The sequence below is a fragment of the Girardinichthys multiradiatus genome, chromosome 13 (assembly GCF_021462225.1).
Source record: "Girardinichthys multiradiatus isolate DD_20200921_A chromosome 13, DD_fGirMul_XY1, whole genome shotgun sequence".
Classification (NCBI taxonomy): Eukaryota; Metazoa; Chordata; class Actinopteri; order Cyprinodontiformes; family Goodeidae; genus Girardinichthys; species Girardinichthys multiradiatus.
The window spans coordinates 39,759,737-39,784,529 of NC_061806.1; the positions used below are offsets into that span (position 1 = coordinate 39,759,737).

Here is a 24,793-nt window from a genome sequence, read left to right on the forward strand (position 1 = left end):
ATTTTGCACAAGAAGACATAGGTGGGGATATTACATGTAGAGCAAATAGTGTTAGCAGGCAGTTACCAAAGCATCTGACAGTCAAAAACTGGGATTTAAGATCACCAGGGATCACTGCCAGCACTTACTTGATAGAGTTTAACAAGGAAAATTTAAGATTTCCATGAAACCCGATTTACAGATTCTCTGTAATGTTTAGGTCAGATCAGTTTACCATGATGATTAAAGCAGGTATCGGTATGATTAGCAGTGTGGACAGGTGTAAAGCCCTGCTAGGAAATAAAAGCAGCATCTCAGTAAAGCTTGTCAGTAGAGGAAAACATGAAAAGCTCTAAAGGTTTCTGGTAGATGGCTGCACTGACTTTTGAGCTGATGAAACACAGTGGACAAACACCAGAAGATGGCATGGCTCCCTAAACCATAACTGGCTGTGGAAACTTCGGACTGGATTGGATTCTAATTTGGATTCTGTGTGTCTCTCGTCTCTAGGATCTTAAAATATTCAAACTACATGAAAATGTTCTTTAATCTGAACAGGAATTTTGACCACCAAGCAGTAGTCCAGTATTTTTTCTCTTTAGCCCTGGTGAGATGTTTCTGTTGACATTGGGTCACTTAACCCAGGGACTTCCACAGCTGTAGCACAGGTTCTGGATACCTCAGTGTCTGGTGGCTCTTAAAGGATAGACTCCAGCTGCAGTCCAAATCATATGAATCACCTCCAAAACTCTTGAAATAGCTTTGATTTACAATCTTCTCAAGGCTGCAGTGATCCCTGTTGCTTGTGCACCTTTTTTCTGTTACATTTTTCCTTCCACTGGACTTTCTATCAGTTTGCATAAAGCCCTCTGTGAACAACAATCTCCTATAGCAATAACCTTTTTTGGCTTACCCCGTAGGGTATCAGTTACTGCTGGACATACATCAAGTCAGCAGGGTTTCCCATTATTCTGGGCCTTCACATAACATTTCATTGTGAAAAATATTTCTGTTTTGGTCCCAGGAAACACTTGTAATCCAGCTTTATGCAAACCAACAATGGAAACCTTTACAACTCCATCCAGTCATTATTTTACTGTCTGTTGGAAGCTTTTAAACCTTCCTGATTGCTCTGTCGTTCTCATGATAAAACCACCACTTTTTGCCTCTGGTGTATAACTGCATATTCTTGCTGTAATAAATCATTAATTCATCATTCATTTCATTTATTACTCAAATGGACTGAATTTATGTAAGACGCTTCAAGTCATACTGACCACTCAAAGTATTTTACACTGAAGCCACAGATTGGACAGCTTGGGGTTTGCTCTAAAGCACATCGGCATACCACTGTTGTTGCAGTGAGTTTTGGGTGCTTAAGCAACTGCTTGATAACACAGTCCACTCGCGATGCCATCATTGTTGCCATTTTAGACATGCCAGATCCTTGGAGATCCAATCCTATACATGATGGCTGGACATTCCCATGCTGTTTATATTTGCATATAATTGTTTGAACAGATGAACGTGACATATTCAGGCATCTGGAAATGTATCCAAGGATGAGCCAGACTTTTGGAAATACAAAATACAGCTCCATTATACTACTATGTTGAAATATATTTTGCCAATAAAGATCAAAATAAAATCAAGTAATGATTGACAATGCATAATCTATCTTATCCCTGTCCTTAAATCTGGCAAAGATTCATTTCCTTAATTGCTATTTACTTGGCAAAATCTAGATGTCGGGGAGAAAATTATCTCCTTAGACAGATAATTTTTTCTTTAAGATTTTGTTACTGGCAACCCCACATCAGCTAGTATTATTTGTTCATTTGCAGAAAAATTGATCACTAAAGCTCCATTGTAGGGACCAGGAAACTGCTCAGGTCAACTCATTAAATAACTTGGCTAAATAAATAAATAAAAGAAACAATCAGCAAATGATTTTATTCATTTCGACAGTAATCTCTTAAAATTATAGTTTATTGGGAACTTAAATTCATGAAGTCATATCAGATGCTTGCAGAGGAACAAGTATATCTGAAAACACCAGTCTCCTCTGACAAAACAACCTAACAACACATATGAACACAGACAGTACTGTCTGTGTTCTTGTGTCTTGTGATGATAAAGTAATAAGCAAATGTTGGGTATTAACTTGTTTTTACACAGAAAATAGATGTTTTGGGCCATTTGACCACCTGACTGGAGCCTTGTCTTAAACTATATGATGTTATTTTGTCCATATTGCACAGTTATCTTCCTCATGCCGCATTTAATCACACACAAACAAATCAAATCAAATAAAACCATTGCACCTGTTTTTTTTTTAAATCACTCCATCTCAACAAGAGATGTTCTATTTTTAAGTGCATCATCGCAAAATTTTACATAAATACATAAAAACAAAAAATCATAACCACCATGAATTCATAGAGGGGAAAAAATCATGATTTTAAAAATCATGTGAAATTAAAAGTGTCATTCAGACAGTAATCACCTCATAGGTCAGCTATGCCAGAGATCCTTGTCTGTTACATTTTAAGAAATTCCAAAGATGCCAATAAAACGCATACCAAAAAAACATAAGAACAGTTTGGCTTTCACTGCCCTGGCCAGAAACTATGGAAAGATAAAAACTGGAGTGGGATCTAATTTCACAGTTATTTTCTGAAGGTGGAGCTGTCGGTGCTTTTTTCTAACCTGTGAGATTCAAACTTATAACAGTCAAACAATAGTAGGGAAAAACTTTCTGAAAACCTGTATTTACATAGTGGAGAATCCAAGGATGCTATATAAATGTTGTTAACTCTAAGTATTAATCTGTCTGAGTATGGGTTGGACTGAGGTTCAAATTTTCAGGAATGCATCTCCTTAACTCATTGCTTCCCTCCTGAAATGATGCTGTGTTTACCCTGAATGTCTGATCTCTCAAAAATCAAATAAACTACGAAAGAATCAGAATTTTTCTCAACCTGCTTCCATATTTGACATAAATTCCCATAAATTCAAGGTCATGCTGTTGGCAAAGAACCTCTTTTTTATCCCCCGGCCCAAACAAAAATTAGACACAGTACCTTAGGAGCAGTTTTAGATCTGGTTCATTATTTAAACTGACCTAAATATCTAAATATCTGTTGATTTGAGTTTTTTGTTGGCAGAATTGTTGCTTACTCTAGAAAACAACCTTATTCCGAGCTTCTGCTTAAAAACCTCTCCTGATGCAAGTTTCAGAACAAGCACAGCCAACATTCCTGAGCTACGGTCTTGATGCTAGCTGGACTTGACCTTCCCTCTCTGAGGAGCTGGCTTTGAATGCGACCCAAATACAAAATTATTACACCATTTAGTAGAAGGAAAATACGTTTTTCCTCCTTTTTTTTAGGTATTACTCTACCAAACATCTTTAAAGACAAATTTTAAGAGCAAACATTATAATAAAATAATCATTCTTTCATTTGTACAGGTCCTTCTCAAAAAATTAGCATATTGTGATGAAGTTAATTATTTTCCATAATGTCATGATGAAAATTTAACATTCATATATTTTAGATTCATTGCACACTAACTGAAATATTTCAGGTCTTTTATTGTCTTAATACGGATGATTTTGGCATACAGCTCATGAAAACCCAAAATTCCTATCTCACAAAATTAGCATATCATTAAAAGGGTCTTTAAACGAGCTATGAACCTAATCATCTGAATCAACGAGTTAACTCTAAACACCTGCAAAAGATTCCTGAGGCCTTTAAAACTCCCAGCCTGGTTCATCACTCAAAACCCCAATCATGGGTAAGACTGCCGACCTGACTGCTGTCCAGAAGGCCACTATTGACACCCTCAAGCAAGAGGGTAAGACACAGAAAGACATTTCTGAACGAATAGGCTGTTCCCAGAGTGCTGTATCAAGGCACCTCAGTGGGAAGTCTGTGGGAAGGAAAAAGTGTGGCAGAAAACGCTGCACAACGAGAAGAGGTGACCGGACCCTGAGGAAGATTGTGGAGAAGGGCCGATTCCAGACCTTGGGGGACCTGCGGAAGCAGTGGACTGAGTCTGGAGTAGAAACATCCAGAGCCACCGTGCACAGGCGTGTGCAGGAAATGGGCTACAGGTGCCGCATTCCCCAGACCTGGGCTACAGAGAAGCAGCACTGGACTGTTGCTCAGTGGTCCAAAGTACTTTTTTCGGATGAAAGCAAATTCTGCATGTCATTCGGAAATCAAGGTGCCAGAGTCTGGAGGAAGACTGGGGAGAAGGAAATGCCAAAATGCCAGAAGTCCAGTGTCAAGTACCCACAGTCAGTGATGGTCTGGGGTGCTGTGTCAGCTGCTGGTGTTGGTCCACTGTGTTTTATCAAGGGCAGGGTCAATGCAGCTAGTTATCAGGAGATTTTGGAGCACTTCATGCTTCCATCTGCTGAAAAGCTTTATGGAGATGAAGATTTCATTTTTCAGCACGACCTGGCACCTGCTCACAGTGCCAAAACCACCGGTAAATGGTTTACTGACCATGGTATCACTGTGCTCAATTGGCCTGTCAACTCTCCTGACCTGAACCCCATAGAGAATCTGTGGGATATTGTGAAGAGAACGTTGAGAGACTCAAGACCCAACACTCTGGATGAGCTAAAGGCCGCTATCGAAGCATCCTGGGCCTCCATAAGACCTCAGCAGTGCCACAGGCTGATTGCCTCCATGCCACGCCGCATTGAAGCAGTCATTTCTGCCAAAGGATTCCCGACCAAGTATTGAGTGCATAACTGTACATGATTATTTGAAGGTTGACGTTTTTTGTATTAAAAACACTTTTCTTTTATTGGTCGGATGAAATATGCTAATTTTGTGAGATAGGAATTTTGGGTTTTCATGAGCTGTATGCCAAAATCATCCGTATTAAGACAATAAAAGACCTGAAATATTTCAGTTAGTGTGCAATGAATCTAAAATATATGAATGTTAAATTTTCATCATTACATTATAGAAAATAATGAACTTTATCACAATATGCTAATATTTTGAGAAGGACCTGTATTTCCCCAGCACCTCCTGCTTGTCCAGGCTTTGTGCCTTAAAATAAAGGCTTATCAATTATTTGGCACAGCAAGATGAAAATCTGAATTAATCAGCTGTGAAAATTGTAAAGAAAATTGTAAAAGAAGGAAAAACATAAAGCAGCTGGAAATTCGCAGTGCAGGCCCTCTTTTTCCCAGCATCTTTTTTTTTAGGTGTGTTTAAAAAGTCTCTTATTTTCTTCCTGAGAAAGCAGTTGCACTACAAAATCTTCTTGTGTCCTTTTCCCTTTAAGGTTCACGCAGATGTCATCGACTGACTCCCCTAATGGCCGCCGTATAGGTGGATCTTCACAAACGAGATGGTCTCAATAATGTCCTTGTGGCCCTTCTCATAGATGACGTAGATGTACTTCTGGTCTTCTACGGAGCCAGTGTTCAGAGTCGTCATGCAGGAGTACCCGCTCGGTCCCGGCCAGATCTGGACGGCTTTGTTCTCCCAGGATTTTCCGTTTGTTAGCGACCATCGTAGCGTCAGATTAACCCCTAAGGAGAGTGAAATAAGTCAAGTTACTCATTCTCTTCTATTTTTAACCAGTAGAAGTATTAATCCTTAACTTTAAACTGGTTGCAAAAGCAAATATTTGACAAAGTTTTATTTTTTTACTCTTTTGGTCGTTGGAAGGGTTGGTGAAGTAGAGCACTCCATCTTTCTGCAGAGCTCCAGCTGCAACTACAGGATCGATCAGATTGTAGTCGAAGTACAGCTCCTCTACGGGGAGAGTCAAGCCTCCGTCCAAACTGCGAACCACAATGCGACAGTGGCAGTGGTAGTTGTTCTGGTTCCGGACGTTGATCATGATGCTGCCGTCGTTCATCTCAACTGGCTGCAGGAAGACAGAAGAGGAGTCAGATGGAGGAGTCTCCTCTGTGACTCTCTTTTCGGAGCACAAACATTTTAAACATCTGAAAAGCAGACTTGGCGCAACCCTTTATTAAACGTCGCTAAATAAAACAAGAGAGAACCATATCCTGTTCTTAATGCTGAAAATACACAGAAAGAAAAAAATCTAGACAAAAACAGAAAAATTAAGGACAATTTATGCTGTTTTTTTCTTTAACTGGCCAAACCTGTGAGATCCTCTTTATGTTTCAGATTTACAATGATTTACAGATTCCTTTTCTGCAGAAATCAGAATATTCAATACAAGCAATACTTTGCTTGTTTTATTAAAATACTGTGTGTTTAGTTTATTGTTTTTGCAATTTTAATAAAATCTAAATTTAGCACACCACTGTCCTGAACTGACTCCCTACTGGAGCAGATTGCAAGTCTTTCCTTATGAAGAAAAAGCTAAGTAACACATTTTCCAAAATATTAAGCAATTAAAACGGCATAGGCTTTCCATCTGCATACATAACTCAAGCTTATTTATCAACAGTGGTTCAATAAAATAATGGAGGCTATAAAAGGTTAAATACATTCATCTTTGTTGCTTTTTTAAAAAAGTGCCCTTTTTTGTGGGGGTGAGAGGCAGGTATTTTATATTATGCCAGGGGAAAGAATAAATAATATGAAATAAATAATGAAATGTGCCATTTATCCTCTGTTATGATGCTGTCATTTTAAAATGTGAGAAAAAGGTCACTTTTCTACCTAACCATCTTTATTTTGTGTCTGAAGATCTGTGGTTAAGGCAACAGAAACTATGACTAAACAGAAGCGTGTAATGTATGTCTGCAAAACACGGATTTCCGCACCAGTTTTTCACAAATAAGAGCCAGTGTCTATTAAACTGCTCAGTGTTTTAGCTGTTTTTAACTTTAAATATAATAGCAGTTCTTTAGAGTCAGTTCTCCACTGTCTATGTCAGTGCATTTAAATAAAACTAGTTATAAATAAGTAATAGAAAACACTACTGAAGCAATAGGTAATATTTTAACGGAAGTAGTAATAGTTGTAGTATTATTTTATTAAAATAACTTAAATTGTTTCATATTTTTGTCTTAAATTTGCATTTTCAAACACCATAAGGCAAAATTATTGGGCTCAGGTTTAATTAACTAGAGACAACAGATCTATTTTGGTCAAATTTAAAACATTAACATTTAAGGAGCTGCTTTACCCAGTGCACTTATCCATCAACTAAAGCATTATTTATTACCTGTAAATATCAAAATATTGTTGGAAAACAGTGGGAGTATTTATGTTCAAAAAGACTCCAGTAAGGACTAATGTTAGCCAACCTAATGTTAGCCAACAATGAATTAAAGTGCAAATGTAGGAATAAAAGAAACAAAAAGAGAAACTGAACATATGTCAAATGTGTAATTATTTGGTTTCGTTTTAAAGCTCATTTTTCGCATTTTTTAAATTTGAATGATTGTTGAAGGTGGTTTGTGTCTAATATTTCTTTCCTATAAAAGGTCCAGATAATTTGTGAGAAAGGCAGACATTTATAAGCTGATGTTTCAGCCTTCACCCTCTCATCAGACTGCAAAATGTATTCATCCTGTTTTTGAAGGTTCTTCATATTTGTCCTAATGTATTTATTATTAACTAGATCATCAGTTTTGTCAGACCATATTTTATTTTCAGTCTGAAATAAATAAAGATATATAAATAATACAGTTAAACTTGTAATTTTGCTCCGGGTTATCACGCAGAATGATGCAGCCAACAGAGGGCAGTAGAACCCAGATAAACAGTTTCTCTGTGTTTTTACTTTAAATGTATCATGAATATTAAATAAAAAAAAAACACAAAACTTCAGGACGGGTGAGCACCACCGTTACTGACTGAAAAAACATCTTTTTTAATTTAAATTTCATTTTGATTTTATTTCAGTTCTGTTTATTCGTTCAGTATTCTTGAAGTTTTAAAATGCCTTTAAAACCTTTTCTGATTGACTGATTAATATCAATAACTTTGTTTCTCATCTGTTCTTGATTATCTTTCTGTTTGGAGCACAGTTTTGCTCAAAATATTGAAATGCACACAACATTATGGGTGACATACCAGAGTTCAAAAGAGGACAAATTGTTGGTGCACGTCTTGCTGGCGCATCTGTGACCCAGACAGCAAGTCTTTGTGTTGTATCAAGAGCCACGGTATCCAGGGTAATGTCAGCATACCACCAAGAAGGACGAACCACATCCAACAGGATTAACTGTGGACGCAAGAGGAAGCTGTCTGAAAGGGATGTTCTGGTGCTAACCCGGATTGTATCCAAGAAACATAAAACCACGGCTGCCCAAATCACGGCAGAATTAAATGTGCACCTCAACTCTCCTGTTTCCACCAGAACTGTCCGTCAGGAGCTCCACAGGGTCAATATACACGGCCGGGCTGCTATAGCCAAACCTTTGGGCACTCATGCCAATGCCAAATGTCGGTTTCAATGGTGCAAGGAGCGCAAATCTTGGGCTGTGGACAATGTGAAACATGTATTGTTCTCTGATGAGTCCACCTTTACTGTTTTCACCACATCTGGGAGAGTTACGGTGTGGAGAAGCTCCAAAGAAGCGTACCACCCAGACTGTTGCATGCCCAAAGTGAACCATTCTTGAGGATCATGTGCATCCAATGGTTCAAACATTGTATCCTGAAGGTGGTGCCGTGTATCAGGATGACAATGCACCAATACACACAGCAAGACTGGTGAAAGATTGGTTTGATGAACATGAAAGTGAAGTTGAACATCTCCCATGGCCTGCACAGTCACCAGATCTAAATATTATTGAGCCACTTTGGGGTGTTTTGGAGGAGCGAGTCAGGAAACGTTTTCCTCCACCAGTATCACGTAGTGACCTGGCCACTATCCTGCAAGAAGAATGGCTTAAAATCCCTCTGACCACTGTGCAGGACTTGTATATTTCATTCCCAGGATTAATTGATGCTGTATTGGCCGCAAAATGAGGCCCTACACCATACTAATAAATTATTGTGGTCTAAAACCAGGTGTTTCCCTTTCATTGTCTAACCCCTGTATAAACTAGCCTTCAGAGGGAGACAGAGAATTATTGAGGAGTTTACAGAAGCAACTTAAAGTCAAGGTAAGAGACAGCAAGGAGATGTACAAGAAGAAGCTGGAGAGCAGCTCCAGCAAAACATTATGTGTGGACAGGGATGAAGAAGATCACAGGCTTCAAGCAGAAGGATGATCGGACCGATGGAGGTCTGGACAGAGCCAATGAACTGAACACATTCTTCAATAGGTTCAGTTCAGAAACAATCTTCACATCCTCCTCTCCTGCTCACAGCCAAACAGACATTCCACCCTCCTTTGACCCACAGGCCCCACAGCTGTCCAGTAACACCTCAAATTTTTTATCTTCCACCTCAGCCCTAGACCCTTCTGCTTCTACATGTTTGCTTTCAACCATATCAGAAGATGCTGATGCTTCCTTTGCTTCCCCCTTCCACCTGTGTGTCTCAAGAAGTCAAGTGAAGATGCAACTGGAGAGACTGAACCGGAATAAGGCTGCAGGTCCAGATCATGTCAGCCCTAGAGTCCTGAAGGTCTGTGCAGAGCAGTTCTGTGGGATTCTGCAGCACCTCTTCAACCTTAGCCTGGCCCAGAAGAAGGTTTCGGTGTTATGGAAGACCTCCTGTCTTGTTCCGGTACCAAAGAAAACTCACCCATCAGTCCTCAATGACTATAGACCTGTTGCCCTGACATCTCACATCATGAAGGTCCTAGAGAGACTCCTGTTGGCCCACCTGAGTAAGCAAACAGTAAACTATCAGGACCCCCTTCAGTTTGCTTATCGCTGTGGAGTTGGAGTTGAAGATGCCATCATACACCTGCTTCAACAAACCCACTGTCATCTGGACAAAGCCAGCAGCACTGTGAGGATCATGTTCTTTGATTTCTCCAGTGCATTTAATACAATCCAACCTGATTTGCTTTGTCAGAAACTCCAGAAGACTCAGGTGGAGACCTCAACAATCTCCTGGATCAAAGACTACCTGACAAACAGACCACAGTTTGTGAGACTGAAGGGTTGTGAGTCTAACCAGGTAGTCAACAGCACAGGAGCACCACAGGGGACTGTACTCTTCACCATTCCTTTTCACTCTGTACACCTCAGACTTCCAGTACAAGACAGACTCCTGTCATCTGCAGAAATACTCGGATGATTCTGCAGTTGTGGGGTGGATCAGAGATGGACAAGAAGCTGAGTACAGGAAGGTGGTGGACCGCTTTGTGGCATGGTGTGGAAACAATCATCTCATTTTAAACGTGACTAAAACAAAGGAGATGATTGTAGATTTTAAGAGAAACAGGAATAAGTCAAAAACTATTTCTATCATGGGAGAAGAAGTGGAGGTGGTGGAGGAGTATAAATACCTCGGTGTTCACCTGGACAACAGACTAGAGTGGAGATGCAACTGTGAAGCCATCTACAAGAAGGGACAGAGCAGACTGTACTTCTTGAGGAAGCTTAGGTCCTTTGGTGTTTGCAGCAAGATGCTGCAGATCTTCTATAAGTCTGTTGTGGAAAGTGTGATCTCTTCTGCCATCATCTGCTGGGGAAGCAGCATCAGAACCAGGGACTTAAAAAGCTCAACAAGCTGATAAAAAAGGCTGGTTCTGTTCTGGGGACTCCTCTGGAACCCCTGGAGATCATTGTGCAATGAAGGATTCTTCATAAAATGAAGAACATTATGGAGAACCCTGAGCATTCTCTTCATGAGACTGTCCTACAACAACAGAGTGTCTTCAGTCAGAGGCTTCTTCAGATCTGCTGTAAGACGGAGCGCTACAGGAGATCCTTCCTGCCCACAGCATCAGCATCTACAACGGCTCTTTGAGGAAACCTTCATAATATGAGCTACAACAACATTTAATTTCCCTTAGGGATTAATAAAGTATTTTCGAATTGTATTGAATTGCAACAAACACTTACAGGTGGTTGTGTGGTGAAACAAAGGATAAATATTTGGAAAGGAACCTGTTTTCACAATGTCACGAATAGAGAAGGATCTGTGATGCTGTGGGCCTGTGTCTCTTCCAAAGAGGCCTTGTTAAAGAGCGTTATAAAATCTTTGAAATAAAAAAAAAAGGTCAGAAGAAACCTGCTACCTGTGTGACCCCTTCTCTTTTCCAATGGTTATAATCAGTCTGACAGAGAGAGGTACCCCCAAATCCTTGTGGTTTTTAGTATAACAATGGCCACCAGTGGGCTCTAGATGGACAAACTTTATCAGTTAATTATTTTACTTAGTACCCCTAGACATAGCTCATTCTAAAATGGCCAAACTCTAACACTCAGTAGTTTATTCTAACCTCCCCAACAACACCGCACCATTCCAAACCCTTTATGAAGAGCCTTGAGACGACGTGTTGTGAATTGGCGCGATATAAATAAAACTGAATTGAATAGAATTGAAAAAGGTCAGAAAACCGGTTAGGTGAGTTGAAAAGAAGACGGCATTAAAGAGGAATGGTTGTAAAACCCTCTCTCTGTGTGCTCCAACCTTGTGAAATGTTCTAGAAGATTAAGTTCTGTCGTATTCGCAAAAGTATAGTGAGCAGGGGTGCAATTAATTGTTCGTTCGTTCGTCGTCTTCCGCTTATCCAGGACCGGGTCGCGGGGGCAGCAGACTCAGCAGAGACGCCCAGACGTCCCTCTCTCCAGACACCTCCTCCAGCTCCTCCAGGGGGAGCCCAAGGCGTTCCCAGGCCAGCCGAGAGACATAGTCCCTCCAGCGTGTCCTGGGCCGTCCCCTGGGCCTCTTCCCGGTGGGACGTGCCTGGAACACCTCCCGAGGAAGGCGTCCAGGAGGCATCCGGTATAGATGCCCGAGCCACCTCAACTGGCTCCTCTCAATGTGGAGGAGCAGCGGCTCTACTCCGAGCTCCTCCCGGATGGCCGAGCTCCTCACCCTATCTCTAAGGGAGTGCCCGGCCACCCTACGGAGGAAGCTCATTTCAGCCACTTGTATCCGTGATCTCGTTCTTTCGGTCATGACCCAAAGTTCATGGCCGTAGGTGAGGGTAGGAACGTAGACCGACCAGTAAATTGAGAGCTTTGCTTTTCGGCTCAGCTCTCTCTTCACCACAATGGACCGGCACAGCGCCCCCATTACTGCGGCAGCCGCACCGATCCGTCTGTCGATCTCCCGCTCCATTCTTCCCTCACTCGTGAACAAGACCCCGAGATACTTAAACTCCTCCACTTGAGGCAGGAACTCCCCTCCAACCTGAAGAGGACAAGCCACCATTTTCCGGTCGAGTACCATGGCCTCGGACTTGGAGGAGCTGATCCTCATCCCAGCCGCTTCACACTCGGCTGCGAACCGCCACAGCGCATGCTGTAGGTCTTGGCTAGAGGGGACCAGCAGGACCACGTCATCTGCAAAAAGAAGAGATGAAATCCACTGGTCCCCAAACCAGACCCCCTCCGGCCCTTGGCTGCGTCTAGAAATCCTGTCCATAAAAGTTATGAACAGGACCGGCGACAAAGGGCAGCCCTGCCGGAGTCCAACATGTACTGGGAACAGGTCCGACTTAGTGCCGGCAATGCGGACCAAACTCCTGCTCCGCTCGTACAGGGACCGGATGGCCCCTAATAAAGGGCCCCCGATTCCATACTCCTGGAGCACCCCCCACAGGGCATCACGAGGGACACAGTCGAATGCCTTCTCCAGGTCCACAAAACACATGTGAACCGGTTGGGCAAACTCCCATGAACCCTAGAGCACCCTGTAGAGGGTATAGAGCTGGTCCAGTGTTCCACGGCTGGGACGAAAACCACACTGTTCCTCCTGAAGCCGAGGTTCGACTATCGGTCGGACTCTCCTCTCCAATACCCTGGCGTAGGCCTTACCAGGGAGGCTGAGGAGTGTGATCCCCCTGTAGTTGGAACACACCCTCCGGTCCCCCTTCTTATAAAGGGGGACCACCACCCCAGTCTGCCAGTCCAGAGGCACTGTCCCCGACCGCCACGCAATGTTGAAGAGGCGTGTCAACCATGACAGCCCTACAACATCCAGACACTTGAGGTACTTAGGGCGGATCTCATCCACCCCCGAAGCCTTGCCACCGCGGAGCTTTTTAACCACCTCGGTGACTTCAGCCTGGGTGATGAAAGAGTCCAACCCCGAGTCCCCAGCCTCTGTTTCCACCACGGAATGCATGATGGCAGGATTGAGGAGATCCTCGAAGTACTCCTTCCACCGCCCGATAATGTCCTCAGTCAAGGTCAGCAGTCTCCCGCCCCCACTATAAACAGTGTTGGCAAAACACTGCTTCCCCCTCCTGAGGCGCCGGACGGTTTGCCAGAATCGCTTCGAGGCCAACCGGTAGTCCTTCTCCATGGCCTCACCGAACTCTTCCCAGGCCCGAGTTTTTGCCTCTGCCACAGCCCGGGCCGCAGCACGCTTGGCCTCACGGTACCCGTCAGCCGCCTCAGGAGTCCCACAAGCCAACCACAGCCGATAGGACTCCTTCTTCAGCTTAACTGCATCCCTTACTGCCGGTGTCCACCACCGGGTTCTGGGATTGCCGCCACGACAGGCACCGCAGACCATACGGCCGCAGCTATGGGCAGCCGCATCGACAATAGATGCAGAGAACATGGTCCACTCGGACTCTATGTCTCCAACATCCCCCGGGATCTGGTCGAAGCTCTCCCGGAGGTGGGAGTTGAATACATCCCTGGCCGAGGGCTCCGCCAGGCGTTCCCAGCAGACCCTCATTATGCGCTTGGGCCTGCCGAGTCTGTCCGGCTTTCTCCTCCTCCAGCGGATCCAACTCACCACCAGGTGATGATCAGTGGACAGCTCAGCCCCTCTCTTCACCCGAGTATCCAAAACATGCGGCCGAAGGTCTGATGATACGACAACAAAGTCGATCATCGACCTCCTGCCTAGGGTGTCCTGGTGCCAAGTGCACTGATGGACACCCTTATGTTTGAACATGGTGTTCGTTATGGACAATCCGTGACTAGCACAGAAGTCCAATAACAAAACACCACTCGGATTCAGATCGGGGAGGCCATTCCTCCCGATCACGCCTCTCCAGGTGTCACTGTCGTTCCCCACGTGGGCGTTGAAGTCCCCTAGCAGAATAATGGAGTCCCCGGGAGGGGCACTATCCAGCACCCCCGACAGGGACGCCAAGAAGGCAGGGTACTCTGCACTACCACTCGGCCCGTAGGCTGAAATGATAGTCAGAGACCTCTCCCCAACCCGAAGGCGCAGGGATACAACCCTCTCATCCACTGGGGTAAACCCCAACACGAGACGGCTGAGCTGGGGGGCAACAAGCAAACCCACACCAGCCCACCGCCTCTCCCCGTGGGCCACTCCAGAGTAGAAGAGAGTCCAACCCCTCTCAAGGAGATGGGTTCCAGAGCCCACGCTGTGCGAGGAGGCGAGCCCGACTATTTCTAGTCGATATCTCTCGACCTCCCGCACAAGCTCAGGCTCCTTCCCCCCCAGCGAGGTGACATTCCACGTCCCTAGAGCCAGCCTAAGCATCCGGGGATCGGGCCGTTGAGGTCTCCACCTTCGTCCGCCACCCAATCCTCTTTGCACCGGTCCCTCACGGTTCCCCCTGCAGGTGGTGGGCCCACTGGGGGATGGCCTCGCGTCTCTCGTTCGGGCTTGGCCCGGCCGGGTCCCGCGAGGAGCAACCCGGCCACCAGGCGCTCTCCGACGAGTCCCGACCCCAGGCCTGGCTCCAGGGTGGGACCCCGGCTCCGCCGTACCGGGCGACGTCACGTGCCTCGATATTGTGTTTTTCATGAGGGGTTCTTGAACCATTCTTTGTCTGACCCATCACCTAGAACCTGTTTGCCATGGGAGACCCTACCAGGGGCATTTAGGCCCCAGACAACATAGCCTCTAGGATCATTTGAGCACTCAAACCCCTCCACCACGTTAAGGTGACGGTTCAAGGAGGGGCAGCAATTAATTGTGGCATTGGTAATTCTGTAAAAAAATCCTCTGTTTTTGATTATGTTTAGATTGAGGCAAGATGCTTTTTAAGATCTTTAAACCTGCTTTATGTTGTCAGACAGGTTCTATTTCAGTGATTTGCTGATCTTAAAAGCTAGACAGGAATCAGTGCAGGGTGTTGTATGTGAAATTAAATGAAGAAATGTGGTTAATCACAGTTAATTCACCACTTCACACAGGATGAGTTAAGGCCTGGTTGGTTTGATTAGCTTTTCTTCTTTAATAAATGAAATCATCACTTTTTGTATTTACTCAGGTTTTCTTTGTCAGATTTAAACATTTGAAACATTTACGTTGTGATGGAAATTCTTTCAGTAGGCATTCCACAATATATGACCTTTGGGTTACCTCACTCCCCTGAACCTCTGTGTTATTGGAGAAAGCTGTAAAAGTCATTATCAGAAGTTTAATGGTTAAGGCCATTTTTTAGGGTGATGCCTTTGGGAGAGTAGATGGTTGTTCCTAGGTAACCTTGTCACCTTTGAACCCGAGAAGGGTCAGGGGTCGTAAAACACAGACTCTTTGCAGTTGAGATAACCCTGTCATGTTCTGGTATAAATACTGTGTGTAAATGTTGATCGGGGCTCTGTTTCACTGACTAACCTCAGTGTCAGGGTCTTCAAACGCTGAATGCCTTTGAATAAAACTTATAAAGACAAAGTCCGGATTTTCTCTTGTTATGAGTCAACTTCTACCCACTTTGATAAGGAAATTCCACAACAACGTGTAACAAAAAAGCAGAAACAAAAAAAAATCTGTAAGTGTGTAAATACTTTGTCACAGCACAGCGCTACTGCATACCACACTAATGAAGACAGCTTGATGCCTTGTTACTCAAGTTTGCCTAAAACAGCACCTTGGTGCTTCAAAAAGTGCAATAAGTAAACCAAACAATGGAGTCCTGCAGTGTGCAAGCCTTCCTGTCAACTTAAGCATATTTCCACCGGTCAAGTTCGTCGGAAAGTTACATCTTCACAAATTAAAAGGCAAGAACTTAAATGTTGTTAAAAAGAAGGTTCCAGTGAGTTGCTGGCTGACAGATTTTTAAAACAGCAGCACAGAAACGTACCTGGCACTCGTCAGGGTTGAAGTCCTGAGCTCTTTTCGGTTGGTTGTAAGGGATGCTCTTCAGGGCTGCTCCATTGTACCAGTTCTCTCCATGATCGTCACTCAGGATGCAAAAGACTCCGTCCCCCTCGATCGTCCCATGGCCACAAACCACCAACCGCCCCTTTGCAGGATTAAGGCGCTTCTATAGTGCAAAAGGACACAGATGGGTGCAAAATTTAACTGCCCTTTTTGTTGTCATCATTAAAGTTTGTCATGTTTCGGTTAAACAGGATGAATGCTGTCTTCCTCAGTTTCTGTTGCTCCACATTCCTAGTTGCTCCACAGAGTCCCCTCTCCCAGTATGTTTTTGGTTTTTATTATTCCTTGTTATGTCACCAGCCCCCCTGACTGATTACTCCTGTGATTTTATTTCTTGGTCGTTCCTCCACAACCTCTCAGTGGGACATTTTTTGGTTATCCAAATTAAAACATACATCACTTCCATACATGAAAATACCAAACTGTAAATCTTTGCTAATTGTTTTGTACTAAACATTTACATTTTTATATCTTTTCTGATTTCTACATGGATTATTCTTGGTTTTCTAAAAACAAGATAAATGGTACTGAGATGTAAATCATTTTGATGTTAGACGACTTTTAGTGGCTTTGCTTGCTAATGGAAAAAGCTTCCACAGTCAGGTGTGAGATGGCTGAATGAGGAACCATCTGAAATTAAATTAAAAAGCCACAACTCACGGGACTCTAATAGAAGGGGGGATCGTTTTATCTCTACTATCATTTTTTATTAAGTTTTGGCTTAAAATAATGTAAGTGAGAACTGAAACCAAGTTATTGTCATGATAATGACATCTTTGAGTTTTCATTTTTGTGTAGTTTGACCATTTCCCTACTGTTCGTTCTTTAGGTCTTGCTTTCTAGTTTATTCCCTTATGGCTATTATTAGGTGTTTTCCTTATTAGTTTGTTGTATTGTGTTTTAGTGTTTATACATTTGTAGTTGTTTTTTTGTTACTTTTCTGCATTCTCCGTGCCACAGCTGCTCCACATTTCATGTGATCAGCTCTTTTTGTTCATTAGTCAATTCTTTACTGTTTTTTTTTTTTTTTTTTGCACACGGCTGGATTCCTCTGTTTACCTGCCTTATTCAATTTTATTCAATTCAATTCAATTCAGTTTTATTTATATAGCACCAATTCACAACACATGTTGTCTCAAGGCACTTCACAACAGTCAGGTACATACATTCCTATTAATCCTAACCATTGAACAGTGCAGTCAGATTCAGTTATTTATTCAAATTGGATAAAAAGTTTTTCTATCTAAGGAAATCCAGCAGATTGCATCCAGTCAGTGACTTGCAGCATTCACTCCTCCTGGATGAGCATGTAGAGACAGTGGACAGTCACTGGCGTTGACTTTGCAGCAATCCCTCAGACTGAGCATGCATGTAGCGACAGTGGAGAGGAAAAACTCCCTTTTAACAGGAAGAAACCTCCAGCAGAACCAGGCTCAGTGTGAGCGGCCATCTGCCACGACCGACTGGGGGTTTGAGAGAACAGAGCAGAGACACAAAGAGAACAAAGAAGCACTGATCCAGGAGTACTTTCTATGGGAAGGAAAAGTAAATGTTAATGGATGTAGCTCCTTTAGTCGTTTCATCTAGAAAGAAAGAACAGATAAACTCTGAGCAAGTTTTCAAGGTTAGAGTCTGAAAGAGAGCACATAGAGTTAGTCACAGTAGAAGCTCAGTCAGTAGCCATGTCTAGGAGAGAGAAAGGGTTAAACACTAAAAGACAGGGCTATGTGGATCATCGGTAGAGGGTGAGCATTAAGTTGTTGCCAGCAGAAGCTTGGACGATTCCCCTCTCCAGAAAGGTGTCACAGGTAGACACAGAGTCAGGCCAGGTGTAGCTTCTAGGAAGAGAAAAGAGAGAACAAAGTTAAAAGATGAAATAACAGCAAATAATGCAAAATTGGAGAGTAGTGTGAGAATGTAGCGAAGAGGGTGAAAGTGGTCGTTATGTCCTCCAGCAGCCTAAGCCTATAGCAGCATAACTACACAGATAGTTTCAGTTCAGATTATTTAGTTAAACTGCGCTTATTTACAACAATGTCGTCTCAAGGAACCCCACAAAGGGTCCCACTGATGGTCATTGTTATACTGAAAACCACAAGGATTGGGATACCTCTCTCTGTCAGACTAATTCCTGGTCTATCTACCATTATCTGCCGGTGTTTGATGTCCTGCTCTTCTTAGCAAATCCTGTAAGTTTATTCTATTTTTCTCTATTAAGGAACTCTGTTTTATTCACCTCAGCCGCTCTTTGCATTCGGGTCCATCAAAAAAACCGAAACACTACAGTTATAGCATTGCATCCTGCACGCTTTTTCTAACTATTGAACAGTTGATGTGTACCATTGGTAGAGCTAAAGATGCTCCAACAAAACTTTGTGATAAGACAAGATTTATAGTGTTGATCTGTTTGCCATCAAGACACTTCTGTTATTACTTGATTTGCTATTGAGAAATAAAAAAACAAAAAAAACATGTGCATTTTTTCTTGAATTTTCTCCCACGTTTGATCCAAAAATGTATCTTTAGTTCATTTTTAGGGGGGCAGAATTTCTATTTTTTTATAAACTGTAATGTTGAGATGTCTGGCTTGCAAGGTAAAAAAGGAGACTGCTCAAACAGACAAAAGCAAGAACAACCTTCCTAAAGTTGAAGCTAATGAACTCCTTTGTTTCCTGGTCGTAGCGATGCAGTGGCTGCAAACTGCAGCCCTTAGTCATTCCTGTTTGGACCTGGAATAACGTGATCCAAGCACACAGCTGCAGCACCTTCCACAATCATATCCACCCCTGAGAAAGATATCTAAAAACCTAATAAAATGAATTCATTTTTGATTGCTGTAGCTTAATCTTACACTGAAAGTGTAGAAAAATCAAAAATCAGGGCTCCATAAAAGCTGATATATGCTATATAGATATGCACTGTTTGCATGAGAGGTATCCCAGGAAAATTGTCTTTGGTCTTCACATTACATTACCGGTCTAAAATACTGACATATACTACTGGCAACAAACACTTACAGGTGGTTGTGTGGTGAAACAAAGGATGAATATTTGGAAAGGAACCTGTTTTCACAATGTTATGAATAGAGAAGGATCTGTGATGCTGTGGGCCTGTGTCTCTTCCAAAGAGGCCTTGTTAAAGAGCGTTATAAAATCTTTGAAATAAAAAAAAAAGGTCAGAAGAAACCTGCTACCTGTGTGACCCCTTCTCTTTTCCAATGGTTATAATCAGTCTGACAGAGAGAGGTACCCCCAAATCCTTGTGGTTTTTAGTATAACAATGACCACCAGTGGGCTCTAGATGGACAAACTTTATCAGTTAATTATTTTACTTAGTACCCCTAGACATAGCTCATTCTAAAATGGCCAAACTCTAACACTCAGTAGCTTATTCTAACCTCCCCAACAACACCGCACCATTCCAAACCCTTTATGAAGAGCCTTGAGACGACGTGTTGTGAATTAGCGCGATATAAATAAAACTGAATTGAATAGAATTGAAAAAGGTCAGAAAACCGGTTAGGTGAGTTGAAAAGAAGACGGCATGAAAGAGGAATGGTTGTAAAACCCTCTCTCTGTGTGCTCCAACCTTGTGAAATGTTCTAGAAGATTAAGTTCTGTCGTATTCGCAAAAGTATAGTGAGCAGGGGTGCAATTAATTGTGGCATTGGTAATTCTGTAAAAAATAAATAAATATTTATTTTCTACAGAAATAAATATTTCTTTACATGGTTTTTTTAGCCCCACTAAAAATGTAGTCCAACTATTTTTTTTTTTCTGATCTGACCTGGAAAAAGACATGATCAAAACACACAGCTACTTTATCTGGTCTGACTCAGACTGAATCACGCATGAAACATTGCCCTGTCAAGTATCTGCACTGAGACCCTCTGAAAAGCAGACAAAAAGGAACCGGCTCGGCCCGCATTCGTTGCCTGAAACTTGCATCACTGAGAAAAACATTCTTACAAAGAAGATGTAATCCCCAGTATTGACTGCACAGTTGTAATAAGTGAGATAATTTAACTTCTATTTGTGCACTAACAGATAACCTAAAAACTAAAATGTGTTGCGTGAATGATTTCAGGGTAAACAATGTTATTTTAAAAAGTTTAAGATTGTGTTGGTTGGTTTTAAATTTAACATCCTTATCTTACAAACTGCTTGCAAACTCCCTTATCAGCTATGAAAGCCAAGACTAACGGGTGAAAAAGCTGTATTGTAATAACGAAGTGCTGTCACGTGGAAGAAATAAAACAACTTTTATTAGCAAGTTTTAGGCTGAAAGTTTAGGTTCTTTCATTAAAGGTCAGCGACAACTGAGCTTTTGCAGAAGGGAAACATTTTTCATGTGAGACTGAAAGCTACGCTTCCGAGATCAGAATGTTGAACTGGATCATAAAGAATGAAAATTGCACTTTATCAAGTTGTTTACACTTTCAACAGACTGTGGCAGGCTTAGCTTGGGGTTAATTGTGCATTAAAAGTATGTGATCACATGACCAGAGGAGTGTACCATGAAGAAGAGCCCACAACGCTAGGCTTGACAATCTAAAACATGGAGATGACAGGTTGGTTTGTTTAGCTTCAGGCTCTGTCAGCTCACATGATTGAGTCATTTCACACGTTCAAATATGCTGATTGTCCAAATAACCACGCATGACAAAAAATGTCACTTCAACTGCTAGGTTTTCATGCCTTCCAGTAATTTACACAAAACAAAATGGGGGCATGGATGGAAAAGTCTGGACATTTCTTTTTAAACTAGGAAGGCTTGAAGACATATGTAGTACAATTGCGGGTGGATAATAACTTGTGTATTCTAGAAACTATGAACATGCAGAGGCTGTCCTGACTGAAAACTACACATCAAACAGTGAAACAGAATTTGGAAATAATGCCAATAATATTACAACTCTGTTGGGTTATGGGAAGAGTTTTCATACAAATAAACTCACAACAAATCGCAAAATGACTGGGACCAGATCAGACCAATGCAATTAAATCACATTAATATATAATCAGTAAGACAAGTTCTTTTTGATCAACAAAATGAAATGTATGATTCAGCTTTAGGAACAGTTGCTACTTGGAGCAACGTGGCCTAAATTAGCAGTACATTGACGTATATACTTTAATTTGAAAAACTGGTGTCTTTTAAGGTGTTAAACCACTAAATATTTTTCCACTGACTTGAAACTAGAACTAACTTTGCTTCCTCTTTTATTGTAGACCAAAGCACAAACTAAGGAAACACAGTTGTGACAAATGTTCAGAGAGTAATTACAAAGAAAATAAACATTAACAGCTCAATCAGGAGCTAAATGACTTTAAAATGAAATCGTTTTTAAAATGCTGATTATGTGCATGTGATGCAAATGATGAGCATGTCAGTTTCTTAAGATGCCAATAAAATTCACCTCTAAAAGAGGTCCTTTGGCTTAAATTTTAACAAATTTTACAGTAAAAAAAAACTTCACATGTGGTTCTTCACTCCTATAGATTCAAACTGACCTGCGGTTTCCTGAAACTCCACAAATGTTTTAAATAACCCTAACACACTGTTTTATCTTGTTTAGTCAAAAGGAATCAGGCATACAAAAACACATAATCTGTGTTTATTACACATTATTTTGAGTCAATCAGATTGAGGCTCTGAAATGTCCCAAAATTATAAACAAAACCATATGGGCCAACACTGGCACGTCTAAAATATGCTTCTCCTTTTCATTGATAAATACGATGCCAATATTTTGCTTTGACAGTCTGAAAAGTACACGTTGCATTCAAACTGCAGACTGAAAAGCTTAAAATTGCCTCAGTCTCCCAGCAACCTGCCGCAATTTGGGGGTGTGTGTTTCTGACCTGCTTGGAAGCCTATTTCAGTTGGGAGGTCAATGCATGCTGATATCTATGAACAAGCTGCCTTGGTGTAGCATATTTAATGATGTCCAGAGTGTGGATTATTCATAGCTGCCTAACCTGCATAACCAGGATCCTTAAATGCTGCCACCAGACCTCTCTACAGAGGTCAAAGTGCATGTACGGCAAGCTGCCGAACTACCTTGTGCTACAATGATGTATTGGAGAGCCCGGTGCATCTTACTGAACCCTGCCATGACTCTGCAATCTCATTGAACCATACAGGGGTGAAGTATATATCCTTTCTCACCTGGATGCCGAATCCCGGCCCAGGAGCAAAAGCCTTCACTCCAAGCTGGACCGAGAGGTTTCTGGGTGCGGTCCAGCTCAGACCGTCGTCCCAGCTCTCCACCATCATGGTGCTAGCCGGCTTGCATTGGTAAAGGTGGAAGCAGATTGTGTAGATCAGAATCACTGAACCTGCCTCTTCATCCACGACTACGGAGCCCAAGTTCAAACCATCTGGAAAGCTACCATCATCCTGTATGAAGGCCGTTGGAGACCAGGTGCTCCCTGTAAGGCACGACAGAAGTAAAGCAGATGAGCTGCGTGGAACCTAGAACCTTCTGTAAATCAAATGCTTTAATGTGAGCCCAGACCATATTGATTATTTAAGATTTTTAAATGGAAATGCATCCTTCCAATGAAAGGCTTTTATGTCTAATTCTGCTTATTTTTGGAGATTTTATGAAAACTTTTTAGGTTAAATTGTTTTTCTGTGTAGTGGTCCTGCCTTTGTCAGTGGACCGTCTCACTGCGAGGAACTTTGCTCCCACGTCACTGGACGACGACTTCCTGCCCTCTGTGATGGCCAGCAGGCTTCCTTTGGGAGTAAAAGTGATGAGCGGGATCCTGTAGGTGTTCACGTTACCCTGTGCTCCACTAACCCACAGCAGCTGCTCCTCAAACACAAGAGGGTCAACCTAGGCAACAGAGAGTAGATGACAAAGAGTTGAGGTCGAGGATAAGAAAGGCTGACAAAGGGAAAGATAAAAAGCTTGAATGTTTGTGGGCAAAACTAGTCGAGGCAGGAAAAATATCTGTATTATCTGCAATGTGGGTGCAGTCTGACGAGCATGTAAAAGCAGCAGTACAAAACAAAACTTTGAGCAACCTTCATTTCTTTGCATTTCATGAGGAAAAAACAGAAAATGGGTAAAGAAAACATGACGATACATGAATCAAAATAGACTATATATGGTACATACCGTTCTAATGAGCTTGGAGTTTAACATAAGGAATGAATAAATATATGTCAGCACCATCCAAACTCTGCTGGGAATTTTTCTTCTTAATAACTTCAAGTTGTTCTGGAAAATGCTTTTCCAAGTTCCTTTAAGGGTGTTAAAATATTTAAATGTTTTATACATTTTATTCAACTGTTTGTCAGGATTAATGCTGGCTGACAGCATGTATTGATCTAATAAATCACTTCTCAAACATTCATATTAGAAAGAAAGTACACCATCAATCAATTCCAGGGTTTTAACTTACAAATGATAAATTATTTATCTGCAGCATCAGACTCCACCATGCAATTACTTCTTAAAAGCAAAGATGAAGCCAAACTTAAAATGTTCTATGAAAAATGATAAAGTACGTACACCCTTTAAACCCTTCATACATACAAAGCACATAAAACCCTAGAATCTACATTGAATTTACTGGGAATATTGTACAAAAGGGTGCATAACCACAAAAACATAACATGCACCATTTAAAAAAAAAAAAAAAAACTGTTATTAATATGAAAACAATTACTGTAAACACCAAGAAATATTATAAACAAATAATATATTCACATAAATGCAACTACATGAGCAAATATCAAATCAGCCACAGAAGTGGTAAAAAAAAAGTCCCTTATAACAGCGAAGGATGATTAGACGTTACCATAAATGTTGCAGTGTTAAAAAGGGTTTATTAGAGACTGAGAGGAGATTTGGTTTTAAAGGCCAAGCTTGTTGGAACTGTGTTGGAAGCACCAGGAGGTGAGGTGGCATGAAGCTGTGCTCTGCCCGTATCCATGCAGCTGCTGACCACACTGGGGTTCTAAGCAACTGGGGGATTTGTCAGAGGAATCTGACAAACCCTTCTGGCCGGGTGTACTTTCTTTATACCGTGACTTTATGATTAGATTGTAGATATCTTAAATGTGAGTTGTAAATTTAGTTGTTAATGTCCACAATTTTTAATGTAGAGCAACTTGCAAGAAAGACGCTTTCCTGAAACGTTTTAGGTAAAAACAGACCAACAATTACAGCCTCTGTTGTTTTGAAGCAAAGTGTTCAGCAAAAACCCGGAAAATCCCAAGTTCAAACCAGGCATTCTGGTTCCTTTCAGGCTGAGTTTAAAGCAGACAGGTGCAATTTGACACATCTCCAAATGAGATAACTCAACGTTTCTGCAGTTGAACTAAACCACTTCACCCAACAGCTTTAACTGCGCGGTGTTTACCTGCTTTGACCGACATAGAACGACGTTATACCACAGTAATGATCGCTTAATTACACTTTCAGTGTACCTGAGCACTGTCGACGGCACAAACACAGGCGAGCAGCACCGCAGAGAGCAGTAAGGACACCGCTGCAGTCCTACTTCCGGTTTCCATGTTTCCGCTCCTTACACTCTCTTCTTCCTCACTCCGACCAGATATGATCCAACAAAGTGTCCAAACAAGCAACCAGAACCAAGCACACTAACTCTCTCACTTACTCGCCGGGTACATTTGATGCACTGTTTATCCAGAAAGTCATA

General features: G+C 42.0%; 1 protein-coding gene across 1 annotated transcript; it reads right to left on the bottom strand.

Annotated features, from left to right (window-relative positions):
• Positions 1–5,305: 5,305 nt before the first annotated feature.
• Positions 5,306–24,793, bottom strand: neu1 (neuraminidase 1). The gene is made up of 6 exons (XM_047384768.1): positions 24,561–24,793; positions 22,770–22,959; positions 22,287–22,549; positions 16,036–16,218; positions 5,664–5,883; positions 5,306–5,542 (listed from the first exon to the last, which is right to left on the bottom strand). The coding sequence occupies exons 1-6, from the start codon at positions 24,645–24,647 to the stop codon at positions 5,322–5,324; spliced, it is 1,164 nt and encodes a 387-aa protein (XP_047240724.1). The 5' UTR covers positions 24,648–24,793; the 3' UTR covers positions 5,306–5,321.